The 21287-nt window shown below is 36.8% G+C and overlaps 8 protein-coding genes across 15 annotated transcripts; 3 read left to right on the top strand and 5 right to left on the bottom strand.

Annotated features, from left to right (window-relative positions):
- Positions 1-120: 120 nt before the first annotated feature.
- AT1G68030 (RING/FYVE/PHD zinc finger superfamily protein) lies at positions 121-1546 on the top strand (the record flags this gene model as incomplete). 3 transcript variants are annotated; one of them, NM_105473.3, is made up of 5 exons in its annotated part: positions 121-254; positions 357-503; positions 575-768; positions 842-949; positions 1028-1546. In NM_105473.3, exons 2-5 carry the CDS (start codon positions 377-379, stop codon positions 1544-1546), a joined length of 948 nt encoding a protein of 315 aa, NP_176970.2. In that variant the 5' UTR covers positions 121-254; positions 357-376. The 3 variants fall into 3 exon arrangements, with proteins under 3 accessions (NP_176970.2, NP_001320483.1, NP_001320482.1); NM_001334341.1 differs by having other exon boundaries at positions 173-254; positions 575-633; NM_001334342.1 differs by lacking the exons at positions 121-254; positions 357-503 and having other exon boundaries at positions 549-768.
- Positions 1340-4996, bottom strand: ATTPS6 (UDP-Glycosyltransferase / trehalose-phosphatase family protein). 3 transcript variants are annotated; one of them, NM_001334340.1, is made up of 4 exons: positions 4571-4779; positions 2411-4445; positions 2060-2333; positions 1340-1970 (listed from the first exon to the last, which is right to left on the bottom strand). In NM_001334340.1, the coding sequence occupies exons 2-4, from the start codon at positions 4429-4431 to the stop codon at positions 1683-1685; spliced, it is 2583 nt and encodes an 860-aa protein (NP_001322467.1). In that variant the 5' UTR covers positions 4432-4445; positions 4571-4779; the 3' UTR covers positions 1340-1682. The 3 variants fall into 3 exon arrangements, with proteins under 3 accessions (NP_001322467.1, NP_974105.1, NP_564918.1); NM_202376.3 differs by having other exon boundaries at positions 1550-1970; positions 2411-4996; NM_105472.3 differs by having other exon boundaries at positions 1550-1970; positions 2060-4634.
- Positions 4997-5870: 874 nt separating this feature from the next.
- On the bottom strand, positions 5871-8731 carry HPR (hydroxypyruvate reductase). 3 transcript variants are annotated; one of them, NM_105471.4, is made up of 13 exons: positions 8384-8731; positions 8207-8290; positions 7986-8126; positions 7765-7886; positions 7591-7672; positions 7429-7501; positions 7252-7343; positions 7088-7162; positions 6909-7016; positions 6744-6821; positions 6614-6658; positions 6415-6529; positions 5871-6226 (listed from the first exon to the last, which is right to left on the bottom strand). In NM_105471.4, the coding sequence occupies exons 1-13, from the start codon at positions 8504-8506 to the stop codon at positions 6204-6206; spliced, it is 1161 nt and encodes a 386-aa protein (NP_176968.1). In that variant the 5' UTR covers positions 8507-8731; the 3' UTR covers positions 5871-6203. The 3 variants fall into 3 exon arrangements, with proteins under 3 accessions (NP_176968.1, NP_001185349.1, NP_001320607.1); NM_001198420.1 differs by having other exon boundaries at positions 6141-6226; positions 7085-7162; positions 8384-8728; NM_001334339.1 differs by lacking the exons at positions 5871-6226; positions 6415-6529 and having other exon boundaries at positions 6546-6658; positions 8384-8706.
- A 115-nt stretch (positions 8732-8846) lies between these two features.
- On the bottom strand, positions 8847-11013 carry PIS1 (phosphatidylinositol synthase 1). The gene is made up of 11 exons (NM_105470.3): positions 10751-11013; positions 10512-10616; positions 10345-10429; positions 10198-10247; positions 9963-10002; positions 9828-9872; positions 9672-9737; positions 9461-9575; positions 9323-9379; positions 9145-9243; positions 8847-9053 (listed from the first exon to the last, which is right to left on the bottom strand). The coding sequence occupies exons 2-11, from the start codon at positions 10576-10578 to the stop codon at positions 8994-8996; spliced, it is 684 nt and encodes a 227-aa protein (NP_176967.1). The 5' UTR covers positions 10579-10616; positions 10751-11013; the 3' UTR covers positions 8847-8993.
- A 43-nt stretch (positions 11014-11056) lies between these two features.
- TSM1 (S-adenosyl-L-methionine-dependent methyltransferases superfamily protein) lies at positions 11057-12469 on the bottom strand. Its single transcript, NM_105469.2, has 5 exons — positions 12377-12469; positions 12189-12274; positions 11962-12106; positions 11745-11876; positions 11057-11459 (listed from the first exon to the last, which is right to left on the bottom strand). The coding sequence occupies exons 1-5, from the start codon at positions 12428-12430 to the stop codon at positions 11175-11177; spliced, it is 702 nt and encodes a 233-aa protein (NP_564917.1). The 5' UTR covers positions 12431-12469; the 3' UTR covers positions 11057-11174.
- Positions 12470-12611: 142 nt separating this feature from the next.
- On the bottom strand, positions 12612-14242 carry CCOAMT (caffeoyl-CoA 3-O-methyltransferase). 2 transcript variants are annotated; one of them, NM_105468.3, is made up of 5 exons: positions 14147-14242; positions 13946-14031; positions 13603-13747; positions 13367-13498; positions 12612-13271 (listed from the first exon to the last, which is right to left on the bottom strand). In NM_105468.3, the coding sequence occupies exons 1-5, from the start codon at positions 14198-14200 to the stop codon at positions 12990-12992; spliced, it is 699 nt and encodes a 232-aa protein (NP_564916.2). In that variant the 5' UTR covers positions 14201-14242; the 3' UTR covers positions 12612-12989. The 2 variants fall into 2 exon arrangements, with proteins under 2 accessions (NP_564916.2, NP_974104.1); NM_202375.1 differs by having other exon boundaries at positions 12766-13271; positions 13605-13747; positions 14147-14210.
- A 1169-nt stretch (positions 14243-15411) lies between these two features.
- Positions 15412-17475, top strand: HSFA8 (heat shock transcription factor A8). Its single transcript, NM_105467.4, has 2 exons — positions 15412-15847; positions 16193-17475. Exons 1-2 carry the CDS (start codon positions 15611-15613, stop codon positions 17078-17080), a joined length of 1125 nt encoding a protein of 374 aa, NP_176964.1. The 5' UTR covers positions 15412-15610; the 3' UTR covers positions 17081-17475.
- Positions 17476-17527: 52 nt separating this feature from the next.
- On the top strand, positions 17528-21272 carry POD1 (POLLEN DEFECTIVE IN GUIDANCE-like protein). The gene is made up of 11 exons (NM_105466.3): positions 17528-18384; positions 18478-18629; positions 18853-18956; positions 19138-19226; positions 19460-19533; positions 19721-19871; positions 19956-20123; positions 20319-20416; positions 20506-20628; positions 20738-20806; positions 20907-21272. The coding sequence occupies exons 1-11, from the start codon at positions 17748-17750 to the stop codon at positions 21114-21116; spliced, it is 1875 nt and encodes a 624-aa protein (NP_176963.2). The 5' UTR covers positions 17528-17747; the 3' UTR covers positions 21117-21272.
- Positions 21273-21287: the final 15 nt, after the last annotated feature.

The following is a 21287-nucleotide window of genomic DNA, read 5'->3' as shown; positions in this document are numbered from 1 at the left end:
AGAACAAGCAGATAACTGAACCAAATAAAATTTTGGTAAAATAAAACGCTATTCTGCCTAACTTAAGAACATATCAGAAAACGCTATGGGCCTATTATTGGGCTTGGGCCTAGGATCTTTCTGGGAAAGAAAACGCTCATCTTTCTCAACACAAGTGAAATTTCTCCAGTGCTTGCTTGAATTCTGCAAATTTGGCGGTCTCCAGCGAGAGAGAGCTATTCAGTCTTCAAATTCTCTCCGTTGAGAAAAAAGAGGTACACTTGTGTTTCATTTTTCTCGGAAAGTACGATTTTATTTCTATTTTTTTTGGTTCTCTTCACGAATCTGAAGACTGATTTTTCCGTCTCTGTCAACAGCTGCTATTTTATTCGTGTCGATGATGGAGCCTCCGAATTCAAACAGTGTCTGTGATCGCTTTGTGACTGGGAATTTAGACCTTGATAACTGGATTTGGATTATTGAGTACTTTGCCAAATTCAAAACTGAGCTTTGGATGTTAAATGGTAATTGAATTTTTAATTGCATCAGTTTCTTTGAAATTTCAATTTCTGAGATTTTGTTTTATTATTGCAAGATGTCTTTGAATTGGCTCCTAAGCTTCCAGATTATTTGGGTGAATATACAAATGAGATGGTAGCTTTCAGATGCCTAGCTTCTTTGTTTGATTCTCATGTTGTTTCTGTTACTACTACTACTACTACTACCTCAATGATCGAGTTTGATTCCTCTGAGAGCTGTGAATATGTACTCCAATGTATCTTAGATGAGGTACTAATCTTTCATTTCCTTTTCAATGTGGTTTCTTGATCTTACTTAGATTGCTTGATTCTTCGTTTTCTAGATACCGTTATCGGAACTGAAACCGGGTGCACCGGGTTTAACGAAGTGGAATCTTCAACCTTTTATCAAACACAAGCTTCTTTCTCTACCAAAATGTGCTTTGGAACTGGTATTATATAAGTTTTGCTTTGAAGTTCCTTTTAGTTTGAGAGCACTATAAGGCTTATGTTTGTTTTGTTTTGATCAGATGATTGAACCATCATCATGTGAGAATGATACTCAAGTGTCTCCTTGTAGTGAGGAAGAGACTCTGAGAAGTGATGGCAAAGAGAATGACCGAGTTACTCCTCCAATGGATGAGCCAGATCTTACGGGAAGAACAGAAGAGGGAGAGTCATTTTCTCGTGGGGCTGATGAGTTGCTCGATAGAAGAAATGCCGGATTTCGATATGAAAGCGAAAATGATGGTAGTCATTTGTCAAGTCCTGTAGAGAAAATATACAGATGTGTTAACTGCAAAGAAAGTGGGAAGCTGTTGTTTTGCTCTAGTGATGGCTGTGAAGTCATGGTTCATCAGAAGTGTTTGGATTCACCACCTTCTTACCATGATGCTGGAGACTTTTACTGCTCTCTCTGCGCTTTAACCTGTCCTTCAGCTGAATATGTTCAATTTCAAGATGAAGTGGCTAAAGCAAAGAGGAAATTAGTTTCGTTTCTTAGACTAATGTCAGAGGTTAACAAGAAGAAATCTATTGAAGGAACCTGAACATTTTGTAGGATGTAAAGCCTTACTCATATATTCTAAGATTGTCAACAAACATAAGATCTCTCTTTGTTACAATTTTCCGTGGTAGATATACAAACATAAGATCTCTAGTCTCTGATACTTTCTCTGTGATTGTTTAAACAGGAGTGATCTGGTCTGTAACAGAAGCTAAACCATGCATTAACCTGACAATCTCAGTAGTGTCATCCAGGTAATACTTGGCCTTGCTAGGCTTTTGACCGACAGTACAAGCGAAAATCTCAGCTCTTGGGGCAATCGAAGGGCCTTCAGTGGAACTGCAGATCACCTCAAACATGTCTTCGTCAGACCGGTCATCTCCAATACATAGAACAAACTCAGGAAGTGTTCCTCTTTCTTGCATCATCGAAAGCATCCTTCTCGCTATAAGTCCCTTGCTCACGCCCTGCATGACAACAACAAGAACTAAGAAGACTCTACAAATGGAAACATATGCCAAGGTTTTTTGGGGAATTGAACTGAGGAGATACAGACCTGTGGCTTGACCTCAACATAGTTCTGTCCTCGTTTCACTGTTACAGGTTCATTGGCAAGGACACTTTCAAGATGATCTAGAAGTTCCTTAGCTTGACATGAGCCAAAATCAGGGTCAGCATCCTCATAACTCCAAACAAGAGCAGTCTCCTTGTCTTCAATTGTTGAGCCATCGGTTGTCTCGGTGTAGAGTTCCATCACAGGCTCGGCAATTTGCTTCCAAGAACAATCTACTGCTGCCACACAGTTTTCCCACTCTACTGCCTTCCTTAGCCTGTGTAGTAGTTAGATGGAGCTTGAGTTATAAGATATAAAGGTAATGCTAGAAAATAAAAAGTTTTGGTTGAATACCTCAGAAAATAGCCATGTTCAGCAGCAATACCAAGCTTCTCACAAGGACTAAACCAGTCCGATAGAGTTTCTCGGCTTTTAGCACTAACAATGAACACCAGATTGCCCTTGTCCCTACACAAGGTGTTCAATATGTCGATTGACTTCGATGAAGGCCTTTTATCGATCGAGCCTTGTGGCATTAAAGTATCATCATAGTCTAAAAGGATAGCCCGTGTCTTTGTCCTCTTATAAGCTGATACTATGTGTTCCATTGACAGCTTCCTGAAGCTCTGGTCTAGTGCCACAACTCTGAAACTGAGACCAAACCCAATTCCCCAACACCTCCTTCGTCCATGCTCACCACAACTCCTCTCAAGATCTTGGAGGAAGCTACGAGCCCAATAGCCAACATCATGTGTGCTCACATACTTGTAATGCTTCTCATGTCTTAGCTGCTTCTCCGGTTCAGCTACTTCAAGGGCACTATCCATTGCATCAGCTACTGCATCAACATTCCATGGATTAACACGAATGGCTCCGCTTAGCGATGGAGAGCAACCAATAAACTCAGAAACCACCAGCATGCTTTTCTTGTTACGATTATTCGCCTCCAGCTTCAGAATTTTGTCCAGTTTCTCATTTCCTTGACGAGAAACTATGTACTCATAAGGTATAAGATTCATCCCATCCCTAACCGCTGTCACCAAACAACACTCAGCTACTACGTAATAAGCAACCCTTTCATAGAACTTCAACGGTGCATCGATCAATACTATAGGATCGTAACCGGGTCTCCCAAACGTTTCATTAATCCGCTTAACAGTTGAATACGTCTCAGCTTGCATCTCTTTAACATCTTTCCCTTTCCCTCTCGCCGGATTAGCTATCTGCACCAACACAACCTTCCCTTGCCATTCAGGATGTTGCATAAGCAGCTGCTCCATAGCCAACAGCTTTAAAGTAATCCCTTTGAAAATGTCCATATCATCCACACCAAGCAGCATCGTCCTGCCTTTTCGACCATACCGTTCAATAAGTTCCCCGACTTTCCTTTCAGTCTCGGGTAAGCTCAAAACCGACTGAAGCTGACCCATGTGGATTCCAACAGGTAGAATTTTGATACTCACGGTTCTACCATAATACTCAAGTCCAATGTATCCTCTCTTAGATTCATAAGTAAGACCAAGCATTCGACTACAACAAGACAAGAAATGCCTAGCGTAGTCAAAAGTATGGAACCCTATCAAATCCGAGTTTAGCAAAGCCCGAAGAAGCTCTTCACGAATAGGCAAAGTTTTGTAAATCTCAGACGATGGAAATGGACTATGAAGGAAGAAACCAAGCTTGACTCTGTTAAACCTCTTCCTCAAGAAAGTAGGCAAAACCATCAAATGATAATCATGTATCCACACAAAATCATCCTCAGGATTAATCACCTCCATAATTCTATCAGCAAAAATCTTGTTCACAGAGACATAAGCTTGCCACAAAGTCCTATCAAACCTACCTCCAAGATCAGGAGAAAGTGGCAACATGTAATGAAACAAAGGCCAAAGCTGTTGCTTACAGAATCCATGGTAGTATCTAGTGTACAAATCCAAAGGCAAAAACGTAGGCACACACTTGAAACTCTCAAGAAGAATCTGATACACTTCTTCTTGCTCATTAAGAGGAATCTCTTCTTTCAAACAACCAACATAGATAACTTCAATAGCTTCATCTCCTAACCCATCTTTCAATTGGAGAAGAAGTGAATTCTCATCCCAAGAAAAGTTCCAACCTTTGCTACAACAAGTACTACTACTACTACTACCACTACCATTACCATCAACCCTTCTCTGAGCTCGTATAGGTAATTCATTGGCTACAATGATGATACGATCTTTAGGAGACAGATCAGTGTCTTTAGAGTCATTATCGATGTTTGACATGATTCCAGCAACGGCCATGATTCGTGGGATTTGTCGGTTCATGCGTCCAAACGTTGGTGAGTCTCCTGAAGCTAACTCCAACAGATTTGAATACGATCTTGAAACCATTTCTTGAGATTAAACTGAGAAAAAGAGAGAATTTTTATAAAAAGTATGAAGCTAGAGGTCTCTTGTAATGGAAAGAGCTAAAGAAAAAGTTAAGGCTTTTGATTGAAACATGATGAAAGAAACAGAGTAAAGCCTTCACCGATTAAACATGAGAAAGAGAAAGAAAGGAATAGATTCAAGAATATTATTACAGCTTCAAAAGTAAGGAGAAATATTAAAGGTGAGGTTTAAATTTGAGAAGACAAAAAGAGATTTTTTGACTGTCTTCATGAGAAAATGCTTTTGAAATTAAAAACAAAGTAGAGAAAGGTGATTCTTTCTTTCTTATTACCGGCACTTTTTCTTCAGACAGATATATTTTCTGTTTCTAAGGTTTTTGCGTGTGAGATTGGAATTATAATGAAAATAGTTTAGCTTTTTGTTTTTTTTCTCAGACAGAGCTTGTGCGTCTCTTAGTGTTAATAACGATGTTTACATAAATTTATAACAGGAGTTGGAATTTATATATCTGAAAAATACACACCCAAATATGAAAAACTGTTCATTTTAAAAGTTAAAACCCAACTTATAACAATTAATGTATCCAACGAGAGCATGAGTATATATTTGAGAATTTGAATCGTCCGATGAAGATATATCGAAGGGTGGAAAAAGAGAAGAGCACGTCAAGTTTGGTCACACCAAAGAGAAATGTGTGGTTTGATCTTATCCGTTAGTGTCGTAGACCGAAGTGGGACCTCTAAGCAGCTGTCACATGGGGTTTTGGTCTCAGCAAAACACCACGTGGTGTCCGTTGCTCAGCATGCTACGTGGCGAGATCTCAGTGCTTTTGTCAACTAAAGATAGAGTGTCATTTATTTTATATTTAGCATTACTTTATTTTAAAAAAATTCAATATAATATATTCCTTCGGTTACTTATTAAACACAATTTTAGAAAACAAAACATTATACAAAATAAAAATATTTGTTTTGCTAAAATGTTTCTATTTTTTTATTAGTTATTGACGATAAATTGTAAATTTAAAATTAAATTGAAAACTATAGGTTTAAAGTTTGAAAGAATTGTCAATTTCAAAAAATTATGGATTATAATCTTATCTAATATTAGTAAAAACTCAGAAATTGAATTAATTTAAAAAAGAGAGAGAATATAACTTTTAAATTATGAAATGAATTATTCTATATTAATTTTATCGCGATTTTATTACCATTGTTGAGATACTAATCTACTAAAATTTAAAAAACGAGGACTTTAAAAAACAATCAAAATTAAATAATTTTTTTATTCCAAATTTAATATAACAGATATTAAATCGTCAAATAAAAATTAATCGGCGGTTTTATCCGATTTTTTCTGCTTATCTCTGTGTATATTACTATGCTCTACCACTATTTTTGCTTTTAACTGTTCCAGTAGTTTATATTTTTTCCGTAAAAATTCTATTACCGTTTTGTGTCATAAATCAGATTTTTTAAAGTTTCAAAACTGTTCTGTGAAGTTTACAAACGGGAATGGATGGTAGATTCATGAGTACAAATCCTACAACTAGAGATGAAATTCTTGATGACTTAGAAATTGTATTCTTAGCAAATTTATGAAATAAAGAGAGTGGGTAATCGTCTAATAGACTCATCAACAATGTAACACTTTAAAGGAGTGATTTATATGATCCAACATGGTTGTTTCATATACAATACATAAACACAACTTGACACCATCATATATTCACTAAAAGGATTCTTCCAAATCTCCCCTTCTTCATACTTAACTCATAGCTTCGAAACAGGCAATCCTGAAAAAACCCAAAGAATATATATATGAGAGTAATTTTAATAGAGAGAATGGGAACAAATTTGTTTAAGTGGATTAGTCAATGTTCTTTTGTTTCTGTTTATGTTTAAATATTTTGTTAACAGGAAATGCAAGCATAAATTAGCGTTTGAAACAATCTGAGGCATGAGTGTAAGTGTTGTGTAGTACCTAAGGCCTTTGAGTTGACGATGCTTGGACTGGCATTGGGCGGTGAAGCGTTTTCGTTCAAGAATGGATCGACTCGGTTCGGGTCATGCCAAATCGGGTACCCTTTGACTCTTCCCTGTTAAACATTTTCAGAGGCTGATCAGAATTTAGTCATTTTGAATCTTATAAGAATGAGTTTTCTTGGAATGAAAATACATACGAGGACGTTGAGAGCTGCAAGCGTAGCCATTCCTTCACGAGTCCACTGTCATCATCAGAAGAAGTTAAGTTAAGGTCAGTTCTGTTAATTATCTATTTAGACACAAAGAAACGTTTCTTCAGTTTGTAACCTTGGAAGCAGAAGCAATGTGAGGAACAACAATAGCGTTTTTCGTATCAGCAAGCCCTGGTTTCATGAATGGCTCTTCCTGAAACAATGTGATTTAACAACACTTACTAAGCTCCCAGAGATAAACTAGTATGTTTTGGGTTCATCATAGCGTATATGACAGTACCTCGAACACATCGAGACCAACTCGGAACATCGGGTTCTCTTTGAGATGTTCGACCAAAGCTGCCTCATCGATCACAGGACCTCTGCTGCAGTTCACAAGGATTGCTTCCTGAAGCAATCAAATCCAATCAGAACAAGATCAATAATAATAAGAGGAGACCAAATGAAAAGTGAAACCACCTTTTTCATCATGGCAAGCCTCTCCTTGTTGACAAGATGGTAAGTGGTTTTGTCCAGCACCGGGTGAAGACTTATCTGTTTCAGATCACAACCAGTTCATAAGAGATACACTAGAAATGTTTAACAAACGAAGAATAGTTTGTGTCTGCGTGAATTCCATATACCAGATCAGCCTCACGCAGCACCTCCTCCATGGACGAAGCTCGTTTCCATGTCACAGGTTGTTCTCCATTTGCTTTCAAGAACTGTCCATAAGCTGCCAATCACCATTATCTCAAATACATAAACTTGAACATGAAGATGAAAGAGAAAGACTACATAGTGTAGAACCTGTTACATACCTGTCACAAATTTCTCAAGACGAGTGGATTGGTAAAGATCAAAGTAGATCAAATTCATCTTGAACCCTTCCACCTGTTTTCGAAATGACGAGGTATAAAACCGAAGATTTTGTGTATATAATGTGAATCGAAATCTACAAAATGCTATTGCAAGAAGCTTACCATCATTCTAGCATAAGCAGATCCAATACGTCCAGCTCCAATAACTCCAACAGTCTGTCCTTTAAGTAAGTTCCCCACAAACCTACCGAAACCAAACATCGCGATTACAACAGTTCTCAAGTTCTTGAAATCAAGAAGAATAGAGATCAGAATGTTTTGGTGCAGTGATCATACAGATGAGGAAGCCATCCCTCGTACAAGCCACCTCTCATGAATTCGTCGGCTTCAACAATTCTTCTTGCAGCAGCCAAGGAAAGAGAAGCAGCTAGTTCAGCCGTCGTCTCAGTCAACACTCCCTATCCAACTCAAACAAACAATACTAACCATTACTAAAGCTTTTAAAAACACTTCCTAAGCCTATCTTTGGGACTAAAACTTGTTTTTGTTGTTATTACCGGAGTGTTACCGACAGCAATTCCATACTTATTGGCAGCTTCAACATCAACGTTGTTATAACCAACGGCCATGTTACTGAAAGCTTTCCCTCCAGCTTTGCTCAAAGCTGAGAACAGAGTCTCTCCCCAATCTTCCGTCAACTATAACCAAACCAAACCAATTTTTTACTTTCATATGGTATACAAAATAAACGTCTCTTTGCTCTGTTTCATTCCATTACCTGACCGATGACTCCATCACACTTGTCTCCGATCAGATCAATGATATCTTCTACAGACAAGATTGTCTTCTTCAAATGACATATCTATCAAAATTCAAAAACAAAAACAGAAACTTTTAAGTGTGAATGAATCAAGAATTGTAATATTCTTGATGCTTAGAAAGAAGAAAGAATTACCTCAACGCGACAACCTTGGTCTACCAAGAGATTGATCCAGCGAGTTCCAGGCATCGGTTTTGTGCTAACAACTCTGTATTTCCCATTAGGATTATACACTTCAATGGACACCGGTTTCGCCATGGTAGAGAAAAGAGAAAGCCTCAAGAGTTCTTCTGTGGTGAGAATATGGAAACAGAGGAGGTCTTGCCTTTTAAAAAATTTCAGTTTTTTAGCTCAGTCACTAAGATTTATGTGGTTTGAAATCGAAAGTAAGATCCAACGGTCGGTTTTGCATGATCATTATCTACGATTTTGTTCTTTTTTGGTGTGGTTCATATGTTGATGATAGAGTGACAAAGAACTGCTTCGTTTGTATTATCTGAGTTTGGACCTTACGTTTTGGTAACGAGATAATGCTGACGTGGCCATATCCAAACTCAACTCTGCAGTATGCAACTATGCATCAAACACTGACTAAAATTTGTAATCAAGATTATTAACAAAATTATGTCAAAAGGCAAATCAATATTTCTTCATTTCATTAAAAACAATTATCTACATCCACAGTGAAAAGAGAACAAACAATGAAAGAAAAAAAAGAGTTTCAGGTTGAGACAAAGGAAGATGATCAAGGCTTCTGCTGCTTCTCTATATCATACAGTACACAAACGTCTGCAGCAGTTTTCATCTGTACGCCACAACGAATTATATAATTAGAAACCAAAAACAGCTTCGAATAGAGGGATTAGTTGCAGATTTGGTAAAATGTTTAGCTTTACCTGAATGACATTAATGGTCTGCTTCATCGACCAACCGAACAATGTCAAAGCCAGGAGAAAAGAGAGTGGTGAAATCTGTGTTAATGTAGCAACTACGACCTGCAATGATAACCATGCTTTAGTAGTTGAGCATAGTAAGACTAAGAGCTAGACTAATTGAAAGAAATGAGAAACTGACATTCAGGAGATTTTCAGATTGGTTCTTTGCAATGAGAAGAAGGATGATATACAGAACCTGCAAGTTTGAAAAGATTTGTGTCTAAGAAGACATCGTCTCAAAGGATTAACATGGAAATGAAGTGACAATTTGAGTCACCTCGCAAGAAACACAGCAGTAACACATAAATATCCGGTTTCCATAGTAGAGTCTAAAAAGCCAGCTTGTGCTGTCTTTCACATCCTTATGGCTGCTCTTCCCTGCTAGAAACGTACTGCGAGTAGAATATGAAGTCCCTAGTTAGAAACTGAAGATTTGAATAGTATAGAGAAGAATTCAAGGTGAAACAAGAAAGAGTTAATTAGCGTACCTGTACATCTGCAGCCAATGACTAGCAATATCTAAAGCCAGCAATGAGAGGAAGACCAAACTAGGCCTATTTTAAAGATGAAATAAAATTACATATACTGTAATAATGTAGAACTCCAGAGATGCTACGGAAAAAGATATAGAGAGGTATTCTCACCTGTAGATTTGAGAGAGAATCACGAGAAGACAAGCCGTGCTAACTCTATAACCCAAAATGACCACCAACAAAATGTCAGAATTTACTAAACAGATAAGTAGGTTGATCCTTGCATATATGTAGAAGAGGATTCACCTATCTGTGACCATGTCAAGAACAGCTCCAAATGTTGAAACTGAAGAAGAAAGAAAGAGAAGTGAGTCAAGTTTCTAGCTTCCTACATATTCTAGTCATGGCATGTGATGCATGTCTATCACATGAAACTAAACACTAGCAACATATTGTACTAATCTTGATCAGTAGTAGGATCTTTTGACCAACCATACGGAATAAAAATGAGGTTTTATAAAACAAGAGAGAGTTGTTGAACCTTGGTTGAATCTACGAGCCACCCAGCCATCCACAGCATCACAACAAAAGCTAGAGACAGCCACATTGATCAAAAAGAAGACTGTTAATACCATCACCCAAAACATGAAAAAATCTTAATGACCATCAAAGAAGAAAGTTGCAATACCTGAAGAAATAAAGGACAGAGAAAAGTGGCTTGTTGGAGAAACACACAGCAAAAGCAACACAGTTCAAGAGAACTCTCATATACCCTGAAAGCAATCAATAAAATCATCATCACAACAACAATCTTTAATGCTAAGAAAAAAAAGCTAAAGAGAAATAAAGACCCACCAACAATATTAGGTATATAAAGATACACAGACAACTTCTCAGGTCTAGGTCTCTCCTTTTTAGCCATCAGAAGCTTTGAACTAAAATCAATTTCTCAAGATCCACCTACACAAAGCAAAGATTAAAAAAAAAAAAAAACTTTTTCTCATAACCCATCATCGGAAAATGCATAGAGACACGAACCCATCCCCGGAAAATCACAAATTCATCCGATTTCAGTAGAAAGAGCGAAAATTTACCAAATCGAAGAGGTTAGAGTTGTCGAGATCTAGAAGAGAGAGAGAGTCAAAAGGAGCTTCAAACTTTTCAATTGGAACCCTAACTCGAACCAGATTCGCCTCTATTCTCAAGTTTCAACGACGGACGAAATATTCTCAATCTGGCAGCTTTTGAACATTCAAAATAAAATCGAGATTTCTGATTTAGAAATGTCGATGTTTATCTTTAATTTATCAATTAACCCTCAAAGTTTAAAAATTATAAACATTTTGCCGCAAAGTAATAAACTGTTATATTCGCATCCAAATTTGAACCCTCTTTGCAAATTGAAATTGAAAGAGGAGTTTTATTAGGAAGATGAAGAGTCATTATAGTAGCATATAACATTACAAACAAAGGCCAAAGTTATTATTGAAGCATATAACATTATTTACTATAGGTTTATCATATAAGACGTCTACATAGCGTGAGACCATCTCCGATGGATATTTGAGCGATTTCGACTCGAGGATCCCGAGCCAATATCTTATTGAACTCTAAAAGTGCCTCTCTATAAGCTCTCATATGGCCTGGAACTTCGTTTTCCTTCTGAATTAGAGTACCAAACCATAAAGTGTTGTCGAAGGCAATGATTCCTCCAACCTTCACTAACTTAAGGAGCTTCTCAAGGAAGTAAACGTAGTTCGTCTTGTCAGCATCCACAAATGCAAAATCATACTCTTGTTTCTCCTTGACCATTATCCAAAATTTATTGATTAGGTTAGTAGTCAGTTTAATGAAAATTATGGACCAAATAAAAAAAACTTGTATTTTCATATTTACATCAAAAAATACTGTAAAAATCTGAAAACGATTTTGTTTTAAAAACTGTATTAAAGACGTTTCAATCAATCTTTCATTAGTTATATATAAAAAATATATACAAATTTGGTGGTCCTAAAATATAACTATTCCTTAAAAAGGGACCATTTGCTTTAGTAATTAATTGTGTGAGTCGTACTACTACTTACGTACCCCGTTCAATAATTGGTCTAAGCCTCTAACAGCATCAGATTGAATGAAATTGATCTTGTGATCAACACCTGCTTTCTTCATAAACTCTAGTCCCAAATTGTAACCTGCTTGATCAATGTCTATCGCAGTAATCTGCATACACAAAAACAAATAATAACTATACTAACAAAAGTTATCCCTATTTATTTGGTATGATAGCAAGAAGAAGAATCATTACACGGCCATCTTCAGGCAAAGCAAGAGCTACGGTGAAAAGTGAGTAACCGGTGAACACACCGATCTCGATAGTGTTTTTCGCGTTGATGATCTTTACAAGCATCGATAAAAATAGACTTTCATCAACCGGAACTCCCATCTCGCTTCTGCGTTTATAAATTTTTACATAAATCATATTTCTTAATTATAATTATCTGGTTACAAAATCAAATATGGATTAAGACTTACAAATTTCCATATCTCTGGATTGTAGCTTCTCGAAGTTCTTTAAGCAATTCGTGTTCTCTTGGATACGCTGTTGTTTCCATGATGTACTGTCATATGTAACAACACATTATGCAGTCGTGTAAGCAAACACATATATTTGTAAATTTATTGATCGTTCTTAAATGATTAAGGGACTAGTAAATTAAAACCTGTTTTAGAGCCTCGCTCTTGAGAATGCCTTTGTCAGGTAATCGACCATCCATCTCTCTCTTGCTCGATCGTGAGAATCTCTTTTGAGTGTTAGCAAATGTGTGTCTATGTTGGCTTTAAATAGTAATACCTAACTGAGAAATAAAATAAAACTTTGGTCATATCATTTGGGTGGATATGTAATTTTGGCAGAAAAAATGGAATTGGAAAACACTAGTGTGCATATGCATGTAAAATTGAAACACACATATTAGATGTCCCCAAAAAGCTGAAAGGTGTTTATTTAATCTTTACACAACTCTTTTTAATAGTTTACAAACACTTAAAAAGAAAAAAAACAGTAATAATAATGTGTCGACCAGAAAAAAAAAAATTATAATGTTACAACAATTATTATTAAAAGTAATTTAGTGTACTAATAGTTTTGTTGCCAGACAGAACAACATCGACGAAACCACAACATAGAAAGAAGATAAAGAGTGAGCATCAATCAAACACACCATTACAAGCAAAGTTGTGACAAAAGACGAAGTCGTTATTGAACCATCTAACACTTTTATTCCAAACTCTCCGACTTTGGTTCTGCTACGTACTCTTCAAGTAGTCTTTTGATCAAACAAGACGTCTACAGAGCGTGATACCATCTCCAATGGAAATCTGAGAGACCTCGACTCGGGGATCCAAAGCCAATTTCTTATTGAATTCTATAAGAGCTGCTCTATATTCTCTCATATGCTCCGGAACTCCATCTTCATCCTCCGCCACAAAACCAAACCACAAGGTGTTGTCGAACGCAATGATTCCCCCAACCTTCACCAATTTTAGAAGCCTCTCATGGAAGTTGACGTAGCTTGATTTGTCAGCATCCGCAAATGCAAAATCAAACTCACATTTCTGCAATGTTTTTTAATGTATGACCATTAGCTAAAAAAATATAGTTAATTAAGCTTAAAGTTAATAATAATATAAGAACACATATTTTCACGTACGTCGTTCACCAATTGGTCTAAGGCCTTAAGACCATCGGAATGGATAAAATTAATCTTGTGATCAACACCAGCCTTCTTAATAAACTCTAGTCCAACTTCGTAAGCTTCTTTATCAATGTCTATCGCGGTAATCTACATCCAAAGAGCATCCATTTTGATAACTATGTTTCTTAGTTAAAACAAACAAATAATTTTGTAACCCCAACAATATGATTATATATAACAAGAAGCATTACACGGCCATCTTCAGGTAAAGCAAGAGCTGTAGTGAGAAGCGAGTAACCGGTGAAAACACCGATCTCGATAGTGTTTTTCGCATTCATGATCTTTACAAGCATCGATAGGAAATGACCCTCATCAACCGGAACCTCCATCTCGCTTCTGCGTTTTTATTTTTAAATTCTACAAAATTAAGCAACTATATAGCTATCTCTAAAATAATCACAAACTATTGGCAAAATTTTGTTTATTCCACTTCTTAAACTATATAAAGATAAAATTTCTTAATTTAAAAAAGTTGTTATATAGTCCTATAGATTTTGTTGCACCTAAAAAAGAAAGTCATATATTAAGACTTACAAATTTCCGTATTTTTGGACAGTAGCTTTTCGAAGTTCCTTGAGCAATTCATGCTCTCTTGGATACGCTGACGTTTCCATGATGTACTGTGACGAACACGACCAAAACAAAACACAGATTTATACATCAAAGTTCCTTTTTAAAACTAGACAAAACCAAAGTTTTAAAGATCAGCAAACTTTATAACAGAGAAAATTTTACCTGTTTTAGAGCTTCGCTCTTGAGAATCCCTTTGGTAGGAATTTCATTGGCCATGTCTCTTGAGTCTCGTGGTTGTGTGCAAATTGTTCGTTGTTATAAACGAGAGATGTATGTCAATATATATATTGGCTTCTGGTCAAACTAATTGAGCTACTAATAAGACCCAAATTAAGGACTAACACACCAATTGATCTTATCCATGACTTTTCAACCATGGGACTAGAAAATCAATTATCTAGACAGTACTTGATGCGAATATATTAACGTTTATGTTTCTTAAGGATTTTTTTTCTCTCTTAAGGTTGCATACAAATGTTGAAATATGCAAGCAGGCGAACAGTTTGCAATGTAGTTTTATTGACTAATATAAATTTGGTATGTGAGATTTAAAATGCAAAAAAAGTATATAGTATAGAATTATTTAAAGAATATATCAAATTGAAGGTACTAAAAAAACGGATTTGAATTCGAATGCTAACATAACGAATACCAGCATAAATCTCCAAAGATGATTCAAATTTTGCAGTTTCAATCCCTCAATCCGCTTCAACGGATGAAACAATAATAATATTCAACATGTTCTAACAATTTTTCAAGTATGCATGAAGAAATCACTTAAAAAATTCCAAGATATGTATTTAAAGTTTAGTGAATCATCAAAGCGCAAAAATTCACAACTAAGTAAGAAGGTTGTCGATAAAAAGCAAAAACAAAAGTTACAGAATGTCTTGAGGAGAGGATTCCTCAAACCTCCTAAGAAAAGATCTTTTGGGTTTTTGTAATCTGTCATTGTAAGTTAAGCAAAGTTTGTTGAATAAGTGTTCCAGAGATATGATAAGTTGACCTTTTGGATTGTCTAATCTGGAATCTTTTAGTTTATGGTGAACTCTCACCCCAAGCTCAATGTGATGTCCATGTAACTAATCTTAGGCAACATGATGTGGCATAGGAGATTGGGCATCCTCATCATCAAGATCCCTAAATGACGAAATGATTTTAAAATAATAATTCCTAAGATTTCACATCCTTAAACCCTTATTAAGTCCTAACATTCGAAAATACACAACATTCATTTGATTTAATTTAAATTTTTATATTAACTTCTCTATTTTCATTAAAAATTGTAAAATATTTTTTTATTGTCGTAAAATGTTTTACTTTTCTATTTCCATTAAAGTTGTAAATATGTTTTATTAACGTCGTAAAATGTTATTTTTTTAAATAAAAATATCTGTTGGGCCAAAGACTTAAAAATATCTAAAACCGTGACTTCTTCTTCCTCTCTTCCTTGAAATTTCCTTTGATGTGAACGACGATCCCTTGCCCAACGCACAAGTTTCATCTCCTTCCCACATAAACCCCAATCCCAAATTCTCTTCATTTTTCCTTATTCTTGCGACTAATCGATTCAATCCCAAATTTCAGAATTCAAAATTTCATCTAAAGTTTAGAGATTTCTCGATTATGGTGAAATCGACGGACGGTGGTGGTGGGTCTTCTTCTTCTTCTTCAGTGGCGCCGTTCTTGAGAAAATGTTACGATATGGTTGATGATTCTACTACTGACTCTATAATCTCATGGAGTCCAAGTGCAGATAATAGCTTCGTTATCTTGGACACCACCGTCTTCTCTGTTCAACTCTTGCCTAAATACTTTAAACACAGCAATTTCTCTAGCTTCATTCGTCAGCTCAATATCTACGTTAGTCCTCTCTTCTCCTCTCTCTTTTCAATTTTGTACAATTGGATCTTCTTTGTTATGTCTCTTACTCTTACATGGTGTGATTGTATTTAGCAAAGTTTCATTTTTTCTCTGCTTTTACAACGTGTGGATAGGTTTTAGAGAAGATTGATTATGAATTTGGTTTATGAAGCATGAAGAAAGATGTTTTGTTCAACTTCTATTATCTGGAACAGTGTTTAGAACTAGTACTAGTCACAATCTTGAAGACTCTATGATAGTATAAGTTGGTTGATCTAGGGTAAATCTGGCTCATTGGATCTTTGAGTAGACTTGTGCCTGATTCGTGGATGTGTTTGTTTACAGGGTTTTAGAAAAGTTGATGCAGATCGATGGGAGTTTGCGAATGACGGGTTTGTGAGAGGTCAAAAGGATTTGCTGAAGAATGTTATCAGGAGGAAGAATGTTCAAAGTAGTGAGCAGAGCAAACATGAGAGTACAAGTACAACATATGCTCAGGAAAAGAGTGGATTGTGGAAGGAAGTTGATATTTTGAAAGGTGATAAGCAGGTATTGGCGCAGGAGTTGATCAAAGTTAGGCAGTATCAGGAGGTGACGGATACTAAGATGTTACATTTAGAAGACAGAGTTCAAGGAATGGAAGAGAGTCAGCAGGAGATGCTTTCGTTTTTGGTTATGGTTATGAAGAATCCAAGTCTTTTAGTTCAGTTACTTCAGCCAAAGGAGAAAAACACTTGGCGAAAAGCGGGGGAAGGAGCGAAGATTGTGGAAGAAGTGACTGATGAAGGAGAATCAAACTCATATGGTCTTCCTTTAGTAACATACCAGCCACCATCGGACAACAATGGAACTGCAAAGTCAAACTCGAACGACGTAAATGATTTCTTGAGAAACGCCGATATGTTGAAGTTCTGCTTAGATGAAAACCATGTGCCATTGATCATACCTGATCTATACGATGATGGAGCATGGGAAAAGCTTTTGTTGTTGAGCCCTTCAAGGAAGAAGACGAAGAAGCAGGAGAACATTGTGAAGAAAGGAAAGGATGATTTGACATTGGAGGAGGAGGAGGAGGATGGAACAATGGAATTAGACAAGAGCTATATGCTTAAGCTGATATCAGAAGAGATGGAGAAACCAGATGACTTTGAATTTGGACAGCTTACTCCTGAGAGGTCTAGGAACCTTGAGATTTTGACAGAGCAGATGGAATTGCTGGCTTCAAATGAATAGTTGATTTTTTGAACATATCAGCCTCAAAACTTTTGTTATGTAACTCTATAACAAACAACGAAGTATGCACCGGATATATTACTTTCACCGGTGCAATTCTCAATGATGTGTTATAGCAGCTTACTACAAAAACATGGTTGAAACTTTTTGACAATAACCATGAGAGCAAACCAGTATAGTAAACCTCTTAGGATTCCTATATCGGTTCGATTTTGTGGGTTTTAAATCGAATCAAACCATAACCGAATGCATTATAAAACCCGTTTCCGAGTCAAAACCAAACTAATCACTTGATTTTTCTGTCATTGTTTATTGGCCTATCGGATTGGTTTTACTGCGGTTCGGTTATCCCTAAACCGAACCGAACCGACTAATTATTTTCTCAGTCACTCTAAACTAATCGCTTAAATTTAAGAGGCTTTTTAAGAACACGTGGCAGCATATAATTGGGTTGCTTTGTCAGACTTTTTTATAGCGTTACACGACGACGCATGTCACGCATCTAAACGCCGTTTCCAAAACAGCGTTTTGCGTCTCGACAAACAACAATCAAAATCTCCTTACTCTGTCTCCGTCTCTCTGGTTTTCGATTTCGTGAATCCAATTTTTGTGTGTATGTATTCGCTTCGTCTCTCCATTTTTCTTCGTCTTACGTTTACGTAATCCAATGGCGATTAGATCCTCGGGAAGAAAACTATCATTTGAGATTCTCAGCCAAAACAGCTCCTTTGAGAATGATGATACATCAATTCGCCGATCCAGCTCAGATCCAATTACCGGAAACGTAGCTTCAGAATCACCTAGAGACTACGGGAAACGAAAGAGATCGAAGAAGAAGAAGAAGAAAGTGAACCAAGTCGAGACTATTCTAGAGAATGGAGATTCTCATTCAACGATCATCACCGGTTCAAGTGGTGATTTTGGAGAGACTACAACGATGTTTGAGAACAGATTGAATTACTATGGTGGTGGTGGTAGTGGTAGTAGTGGTGGTGGTTGTGTCGTGACTCTATTAGATGGGCAAACTGTTCATCATAATGGGTTCAATTTTGGTGAGTTAAGGCAGAGGAATGTTAATGGTAGTGTTGATGGGAGTAATGATGAGCGGTGGTCTGATACTTTGAGTTCTGATAAGAAGTTATATATGGAGGAGACTAGTGTGGAGCTAAGCCCTTCTGAGAATCCACCGTTTCAAGAAGTGCAGCATCAGTTTCCAAGAAGTGAGATTAATGGGAATGTGGTTAGGAGATTAGATACAGAAGCTTCTTTGGATTGGAAACAGCTTGTGGCTGATGACCCTGATTGTAAGTTTCAAACTTTTCTACTTTGGATTGGTTTTTGTGGTGGTCTGAGGCTTGGATAATGAATGTTTATGTACAATGATGTTTTGTTATCAGTTCTTTCTGCTGAGACGAGGTCACCTATGAAATACTTTATGGAGGAAATTTATGGTGGGATCTCATTACGGAGCACAACGACTCCTGGGAATGATATCGAGCGCGAAAGAATATATGATACAATCTTCCGTTTGCCATGGCGATGTGAAGTGGTAAAACTGGCTTTCCTCTTCTTTGACAGAATGAACATTTGTTGTTTAGCTAGGTGTGTTATTTGTGTACCTCTGCTGATAAGTTTGTATGGATGGCGATGGAAATCTACCTGTTATGTGATTGTGAAGGGCTACCTAAATGAGAGTTCAATGTATATATATGTATGCTTCTGTTTTGTGATTTACACAGAGGTTTTTCACATTGTAAAGAATTTTAATGCAGCTTATAGATACTGGCTTTTTTGTCTGCGTCAACTCATTTCTGTCATTGTTGACAGTCATGCCAATAAGAGTCCTGCTGATATTTATGGATGCATTTAAGAACAGGTGAGTCTTTTTTAGATTCTTCGTTGATAATAACACACTTAATATATTGCTATAAACTGGACTTTCACACCAAATTGTGCATCTTTGAAGCAAGTGTAACATGCCTTGATCATACTATTCGCTATACACATGATCCTGCTATTCCCTTTGTTAGAAAGTATCTTAATAATATTTGTGGCAGGCAGTTCAGGAGGCCCTCTGCATCGGAGCTGTCTGATCTGGCTTGTTTTCTAGTTTTGGCCACTGGTACCATTCTTCTCGGGAGAACAGGTGTGGTAAAAAGCTCCTCATTTGCTTAAGCTAGTAATATATGTCATGTCTACTCTATCAAAATCTCTGCAGTGGTACATGGGTTGCATAGGGCATTACTTAATCTGTTTATTATTATATGGACAAGCTTAGCACTTCTGTTAAAAAAATGGATTTGTCTTTTCAGCTCATCAAAGTGATGGGAAAATGGATTCTCAAACAGTTCCCTTGTGTGTTTTTGTTTGTTTCCACAGATATCAGCCTAATTTACCACATGATTCGTGGTCAAAGTACCATAAAACTCTATGTGGTTTATAATATCTTAGAGGTAAAGTAAACCCTTTTTAGATAATTTATTTCTGCTATGAATTTTCATGTTCATTTCGCTTTTTCCCTTGTATTTCTTACATGGTTTAGTTGGTTTGTATTTGTCTTTTCGCTGCACACTTTTCTGTCCAGTTTACCTTATTCTCTATTCAACTGGTATTGACACATATATAAATATTATATTCCAGATATTTGATAGACTCTGTCAAAGTTTTTGTGGAGATGTATTTGGAGCCCTATTCAGTTCTGCAAAGGGACTGTCGATTTCTCCTCCTGAGAAACTGAGATTTTCGACTTGGAGATTTGTTTCTGACCTAGCATTAACTATGGCTGCCTCAAATATCCTTACAGCGTGATTGCTAGTTTGATTTCTGATAACTACTTCCAACATCTTTATTCTGTTGTGTCCTTAACTGTCTTCACTTCTCCATTCATTCATTTTATTAGCTCAGGCAATTACGTTGTCAACTTGTATTGTTGCTCACAACAATGCCTTGTTGGCCCTTCTGGTGTCAAATAACTTTGCTGAGATCAAGAGCAGTGTCTTTAAGCGTTTCAGCAAGGACAACATTCATGGTCTAGTATATGCGGGTAAGCTTTTACTCCGTGCCCTTTGTAGAATCTTGTGCCTTGAATACTAGGCCTCCTATGGCTCTGATCATTAGCTTAGTACTTCAAACATTTTCAATCACCTGTCAAAATGGGATCTGAGTTAGACTGTAATTCCAGCTGTTAGCTTTGGTTTTTGATTGGTATGTTTTGTTTCCCTTACTATTTCTCTACCAGATTCAATAGAGAGATTCCACATATCGGCCTTCTTGGTGTCAGTTTTGGCTCAAAATATTCTCGAGTCTGAAGGTGCATGGTTTGGAAATTTCATCTACGTAAGTGTACATAATTCTCTGGTAGATATAAAATTTTGTACAAGCCTCTTTCCAGGTTGCCTAAAAGTAAATATACTTGGACTCTGCAGAATGCTACTACGGTCTTCTTCTGTGAGATGATGATAGACATCATCAAGCATTCATTTCTTGCCAAGTTCAATGACATCAAACCTATAGCGTACTCTGAGTTTCTTCAAGCCCTCTGCGAGCAGGTATGGATCATACAGCCTTTCTCTCTCTCTCTTGTGCTGTTACATTGGCCCTATAAAATGCCATTGCTGCGTCATCTTACATCCATATATCTTTCTCTGGTATTGTCAGACTTTGAACATTCGTCCGGAAGATAGAAAGACAAATCTCACCTTTGTTCCCCTTGCACCTGCTTGTGTGGTATATTCCTCCTCTTCCCTTTTGACCTAAAAACTCAATTGTGATAAGTAAAAAAAGAAGAAGCTTGGAATGATTTTGAGTGTATATTTTGGGACCTCAGGTGATCCGAGTACTGACACCAGTATACGCAGCACACTTGCCATACAGTCCACTCCCATGGAGAATGTTGTGGATGGTCATCTTATTCGTCATAACATATATAATGCTCACAAGCCTCAAAGTTCTCATCGGCATGGGACTGAGAAAACATGCAACTTGGTATATTAATCGATGCCGAAGAAGAAACTCCTCCCATCTCCACAATGATTAGGCTGAAGATCATCTTTTGTGATCTTATTATACGTGTTTAAATATTCGATGAAGCGATTTTTGTTGTGGTTAGGCATATATACATATGTACAAAGAAAGAGACCTCATGGATCATTTGGCAAAAAGCCATCACAAGACAAAGAATAGCTATTACTCTTTTTGTTCTCTTCTT

Source organism: Arabidopsis thaliana (assembly GCF_000001735.4).
Source record: "Arabidopsis thaliana chromosome 1 sequence".
In the NCBI taxonomy this organism is placed as follows: Eukaryota; Viridiplantae; Streptophyta; class Magnoliopsida; order Brassicales; family Brassicaceae; genus Arabidopsis; species Arabidopsis thaliana.
This window is presented reverse-complemented; position numbering and strand designations above follow the sequence as displayed.

Bases quoted from the DNA above. Each gene is read 5' to 3' on its own strand.
- ATTPS6 (NM_202376.3), bottom strand. From the start codon at position 4,431: ATGGTTTCAAGATCGTATTCAAATCTGTTGGAGTTAGCTTCAGGAGAC. The intron at 2,334-2,410 runs GTATTCAACCAA...ACTACTACACAG, and splicing joins GAACATGGCTATTTTCTGAG to GCTAAGGAAGGCAGTAGAGT. The intron at 1,971-2,059 runs GTCTGTATCTCC...GTTGTCATGCAG, and splicing joins ATGTTGAGGTCAAGCCACAG to GGCGTGAGCAAGGGACTTAT.
- HPR (NM_001198420.1), bottom strand. From the start codon at position 8,506: ATGGCGAAACCGGTGTCCATTGAAGTGTATAATCCTAATGGGAAATAC. The intron at 7,344-7,428 runs GTATGTAACAGG...GGTGATTGGCAG, and splicing joins TCTTGAGAAATTTGTGACAG to CTTATGGACAGTTCTTGAAA. The intron at 7,017-7,084 runs GTTTCACTTTTC...TGATTGCTTCAG, and splicing joins TTGCCATGATGAAAAAGGTG to GAAGCAATCCTTGTGAACTG.
- PIS1 (NM_105470.3), bottom strand. From the start codon at position 10,578: ATGGCTAAAAAGGAGAGACCTAGACCTGAGAAGTTGTCTGTGTATCTT. The intron at 10,248-10,344 runs GTATTGCAACTT...GGCTGTCTCTAG, and splicing joins TCTGTCCTTTATTTCTTCAG to CTTTTGTTGTGATGCTGTGG. The intron at 9,380-9,460 runs GTGACTCAAATT...TCAAACTTGCAG, and splicing joins ACTGCTGTGTTTCTTGCGAG to GTTCTGTATATCATCCTTCT.
- TSM1 (NM_105469.2), bottom strand. From the start codon at position 12,430: ATGGATGGTCGATTACCTGACAAAGGCATTCTCAAGAGCGAGGCTCTA. The intron at 11,877-11,961 runs GTAATGATTCTT...TTGTGTATGCAG, and splicing joins CTTTGCCTGAAGATGGCCGT to ATTACTGCGATAGACATTGA. The intron at 11,460-11,744 runs GTACGTAAGTAG...ATAATGGTCAAG, and splicing joins TAGACCAATTATTGAACGGG to GAGAAACAAGAGTATGATTT.
- CCOAMT (NM_105468.3), bottom strand. From the start codon at position 14,200: ATGGCCAATGAAATTCCTACCAAAGGGATTCTCAAGAGCGAAGCTCTA. The intron at 14,032-14,146 runs GTAAAATTTTCT...TGTTCGTCACAG, and splicing joins AGAGCGAAGCTCTAAAACAG to TACATCATGGAAACGTCAGC. The intron at 13,748-13,945 runs GTAAGTCTTAAT...ATAAAAACGCAG, and splicing joins GTCCAAAAATACGGAAATTT to AAGCGAGATGGAGGTTCCGG.
- HSFA8 (NM_105467.4), top strand. From the start codon at position 15,611: ATGGTGAAATCGACGGACGGTGGTGGTGGGTCTTCTTCTTCTTCTTCA. The intron at 15,848-16,192 runs GTTAGTCCTCTC...GTTTGTTTACAG, and splicing joins TTCGTCAGCTCAATATCTAC to GGTTTTAGAAAAGTTGATGC.
- POD1 (NM_105466.3), top strand. From the start codon at position 17,748: ATGGCGATTAGATCCTCGGGAAGAAAACTATCATTTGAGATTCTCAGC. The intron at 18,630-18,852 runs GTAAAACTGGCT...ATTTTAATGCAG, and splicing joins TGCCATGGCGATGTGAAGTG to CTTATAGATACTGGCTTTTT. The intron at 20,417-20,505 runs GTAAGTGTACAT...TGGACTCTGCAG, and splicing joins GGTTTGGAAATTTCATCTAC to AATGCTACTACGGTCTTCTT.